Below are 4,732 nucleotides of genomic sequence, written 5' to 3' on the forward strand. Positions count from 1 at the left end.
GGGACATTGATAGGATGCAGAGCTGGGCTGAGAAGTGGCAGATGGAGGTTAACCCTGAAAAGTGTGAGGTGATTCATTTTGGAAGGACAAACTTGAAAGCAGAATACGGGGTTAATGGAAAGATTCTTGGCAGTGTGGAGGAGCAGAGGGATCTTGGGGTTCATGTTCACAGTTCCCTGAAAGCTGCCACCCAGGTGGGTAGAGTTGTTAAGAAGGTGTATGGTGTGATGGCTTTCATTAATAGAGGGATTGAGTTCAAGAGCTGTGAAGTTATGCTCCAGCTATACAAAAGCCTGGTTCAGCCCACATCTGGAGTATTGTGTCCAGTTCTGGTCACCTCATTACAGGAAAGATGTGGAAGCGTTGGAAAAGGCGCAGAGGAGATTTACTAGGATGTTGCCTGGAATGGACGGAAGGTCTTACGAGGAAAGCTTGAGAGAGCTAGGGCTTTTCTCTTTAGAACGAAGGATGAGAGGTGACTTGATAGAGGTGTACAAAATGATCAGAGGTATAGATAGAGTAGACAGCCAGAGACTTTTTCCTAGGGTGGAGGTAGCTTTTACGAGGTGACATAGTTTTAAAGTGAAAGGAGGTAGATATTGGGGAGACGTCAGAGGTAGGTTCTTTACTCAGAGAGTGTAGGGGCGTGGAATGCATTGCCGGAGAGGGTAGTGGAGTCGGCCTCATTAGGGACATTTAAGCAGCTATTAGATAGGCATATGGATGATAGTATAAGGTAGCAGTGGAGGTTAGACAGACCTTAGGTTTAGGGTATAAGTTCGGCACAACATCGTGGGCCAAAGGGCCTGTACTGTGCTGTACTGTTCTATGTTCTATGTTCAGTTCATAGAATCATAGGATCCCTACAGTGTGGAAACAGGCCATTCAGCCCAACAGCCCCCTCTGAAGAGCATCCCACCCATTCCCCTACCCCTGTATTTCCCATATCTAATCCACCTAACTACATATCCCTGGGCACTACGGGGCAATTTAGCACGGCCAATCCACCTAACTACACATCCCTGGGCACTACGGGGCAATTTAGCACGGCCAATCCACCCTAACCCCCACATCCCTGGGCACTACGGGACAATTTAGCACGGCCAATCCACCCTAACGTGCACATCCCTGGGCACTACGGGGCAATTTAGCGCGGCCAACCCACCCTAACCTGCACATCCCTGGGCACTATAGGACAATTTAGCACGGCCAATCCACCATAACGTGCACATCCCTGGGCACTACGGGGCAATTTAACGCGGCCAAACAACCCTAACCTGCACATCCCTGGGCACTATAGGACAATTTAGCACAGCCAATCCATCCTAACCTGCCCATCCTTGGGCACTATGGAACAATTTAGCATGGCTAATCCACCCTAACCTTTGGACTGTGGGAAGAAACCGGAGCACCCGGGGGAAACCCACGCAGACACAGCGGGTGAGAATGTTCTCCTGCCATTTCTTTGTTCTCCATTGTACTTCTCCAGCCTCACGTCCCAGCACTTCCAACAACCACTCTTGCCTCTCGTACCTTTTTCTATCTAAAAATAACTCGGGCAATCTTTTTTGATAGTACTAGCTAGCTTGCCCTCATATTTCATCTTCTCCCTCCTTATCGCCTTTTTCTTTTTTAAAAGTTGTCCTCTGCTGATTTTTAAAGGCTTCCCGCTAAACGTCATATTATATGCTTTTCTTCTTCGTGTTATGCTGTCCCTGACTTCCCTTATCAGCCACAATTGCCCCTTAGTATGTTTGTTCTTCCTTGGGATGAACTCTGCTGGGCCTCCTGAATTTGGGGGGGGTGGTGAGGCGATGGCCTAGTGGTATTATTGCTGGGCTGTCGACCCAGAGACCCCAGGTTCGAATCCTGCCACGGCAGATGGCGGAATTTGAATTCATTAAAATTTCTGGAATTAGGAATCTAAGGATAACCGTGAATCCATTGTCGGGGGAAAAAACCCATCTGGTTCACTAAAGTGCTTTAGGGAAAGAAACTGCCGTCGTCACCTGGTCTGGCCTACATGTGACTCCAGACCCACAGCAATATGGTTGACTTTAAACTGCCCTCTGGGCAATTAGGGATGGGCAATAAATGCTGCGTAGCCAGCGACACTCTCATCCCGCGAATGATTAGAGAAACAGATTGCTTCCAGAAACTCTCGCTGCACTGTCTTCCCCTTCGATCACCTCTACTCCCTCGTGTCTTAGTGGTTACCTTTACTTAACTCTCATACTCCCCACTGTGCATGATTCCAGCTTCTCCCTCTCAAACTGCGGGGTGAATTCTATCATACTGCGGTCACTGGGCGCACCCCGCCACCCCCCACCCCCCGCCCAGGGGTGGGGGGTGGTTCCTTCACCTTATTGGTCTCTAATCACATCTGCCTCATTACACACCAGCAAATTCACAGCGGCCTGTTCCCTGGTGGGCTCCAGCACAAGCTGCCATCTCATAGACATTCCACACCAAGTTCCTTCCTTGAGATCTGGTACCGACCTGATTTTGTTTTGCCAGCCTGCCTGACTGAAACCCTCCATGATTATTCTAATAGTGTCCTCCTTTATCTCGTTTATTTCCTTTCCCCACATGCTGATGACTGCATGCTACTCCCATCAGGGTCATTTCTTCTTCGCGGTTCCTCGTTCTACCCACACAGACCCTGAGTCTACATCTTGCAATCGATTCAATTCCATTCCTTACTCCGCAATCTCATCCTTAATAATGGACTCTTAAAACTTCTTACCAAGAACTGTGGTCAGGCTAACTAGCCTGTAGTTTCCTGTCTTCCGCCTCCCTCCCTTTTCATGCAGGGACCTTTTCCAGTCCTCTGGGACCCTCCCTGACTCCGGTGATTCTAAGCAAGCCCAAGGCAACCCCCTTCCCCCCACCCTGTCCACCATCACTGGGACGGGTATCTTTGGATATTTCGTACTCAGCCCCGCTCCCCTTGCGGCCATGTCTCTGCTATGCCCACAACATCGCACCCCCGCCCATTTCAATCTGCAGGACAAGCCTCAAGCTGCTGTTAATTCTGTTGTCCCCCTGCACACGCTGAGTTTTTCCAGCAGTTTCTGGCTTGCGGCTCGTTCAACCTCGTTTCGTATGCTGCGTGCATTTATGTGCGACGCCCTCAGTCCTGCGTTGACTGCCCTCATTGTCATAGTCATCCCTTTATCTACTGTGCCTGAAGTTAAATTCCCGAGCCTTTCCATACTTTCTGTCCTATTACTTGTTCTGGGAACTTTAATAACCTCTGCTCAGCTCTCTACCCTTTTAAATTTCTCCGTCATTTTCATGCAACCAAATCAATACACCCCCTGCTATTTTGTTAAAGAGGGTGCGTAGGGAAGTGCAGATTGGTCGTGTGAGGTGTATAGGGTGTTAAACGCCAAACCAGTGCACGTACTGAGGTCCTTGCTGTATTTGTCGTACTCCTCTGCTTCGACAAAGCGCACGGTGTACTGGCTCACCGTCACGACCTTCCCGCCAACAGCAAGCTTCACCAAAACCCTGGCGTTGTCAGGATCCAGCCCCTCGATCTGAGGGAGAGAAACGGGATGGCACAACCAGTCAAATTCCGGCACTCAGGCCTGAACCGCTTGCCCACCGCACAGAGGCCTTGGGTCAGCCCCAGCCTGAGGGATGACCATTCTGCAGGGGAGCTTGACAGCTCAGACCCTGACACCTCCCACCACCAGAGACACTTCTCGCAGTGGGTTCAGATTCAGCAGGTATTCCAGGGGATTGGCCAGTCCAGCAAGGCCGAGTGAGTGAAACAGGGTCACTAATACAGACAGACAGACAGGCAGGCAGATCACATGGCGATACTACGGGGGGATTACACTGTCTCTTGATGAGACAGACAGACAGACAGACAGGTCACACGGAGATATAACAAGGGGGATTTATACAGTCTCTCGGTGAGACAGATAGACAGACAGATCACACGGTGATATAACAGGGGGGATTACACAGTCTCTTGGTGAGACAGATAGACAGACAGATCACACGGCGATATAATGCGGGGGGGGGGGGGGGCGCGGATTACACCGTCTCTCGGTAATCTCTAGGTGATTTCTCCAGGACACTGTGCCATTCCTGTCGGTGCCAAGCCTGTTGGTGTCAGATCTGTTCCCCCTACCTTGCCGTACATGTCCTGATGGGGCGCCTTCTCGATCTGGACCAAACTGCCCACCGCCAGGCCCGTCGGCTGCTCCACCTTCCGCTCCTCGCCCGGTTTCAACGCTCGCTTGGGAACGGGGGCCTCCAGGCCCTGGAGTGCTGACCTGTCTGCTCCGAGCCCCAGGCCTTTGGGCCTGAGCTGGTGTTCCAGTGGTTTCACATCCCTGAACACAGTGAAGGGACAGACTGTTAGAGACTGTTATCCCCTCCGAAGGGAGCCCACATCCAATTCTGGCAGAATTCCCTTCTCCAAGTGGGATCTACCCAGCCCTTCCTCTCTCACACGGAGAAATGGCCCTCCCACAAATAGGGAAAATCCCTCCGTACCCCCACCTTCCACACGGGGGAAATCCCCTCATCCCCTCACACAGGGAATCCCTCCACCTCTCCTACATGGGGAAATACTCGCTCTCCGCCCCTACCATCTGAGTGGGTCCGACCCTCCCCTCCCACACAGGGAATCCCTCCTCTCCCCTCCCACATGGGGAATTCCTCCCCTTCCACATGGGGAATCCCTCCTCTCCTCTTCCTTCCCCTCCCACATGGG

General features: G+C 51.5%; 1 protein-coding gene across 1 annotated transcript in view; it reads right to left on the reverse strand.

Annotated features, from left to right (window-relative positions):
• Nucleotides 1–4,732, reverse strand: part of gpkow (G patch domain and KOW motifs) — a 31,137-nt gene that overhangs the window by 11,297 nt on the left and 15,108 nt on the right. Inside the window, exons 6-7 of the mRNA XM_048619955.1 lie at nt 4,145–4,349; nt 3,410–3,542 (exon numbers count right to left, since the gene is read on the reverse strand). Coding sequence (XP_048475912.1) covers nt 3,410–3,542; nt 4,145–4,349 — 338 coding nt within the window. The remainder of the gene's footprint in view (nt 1–3,409; nt 3,543–4,144; nt 4,350–4,732) is intronic.

This window comes from Rhincodon typus, chromosome 44, assembly GCF_021869965.1.
Source record: "Rhincodon typus isolate 14 chromosome 44, sRhiTyp1.1, whole genome shotgun sequence".
Lineage (NCBI taxonomy): Eukaryota > Metazoa > Chordata > Chondrichthyes > Orectolobiformes > Rhincodontidae > Rhincodon > Rhincodon typus.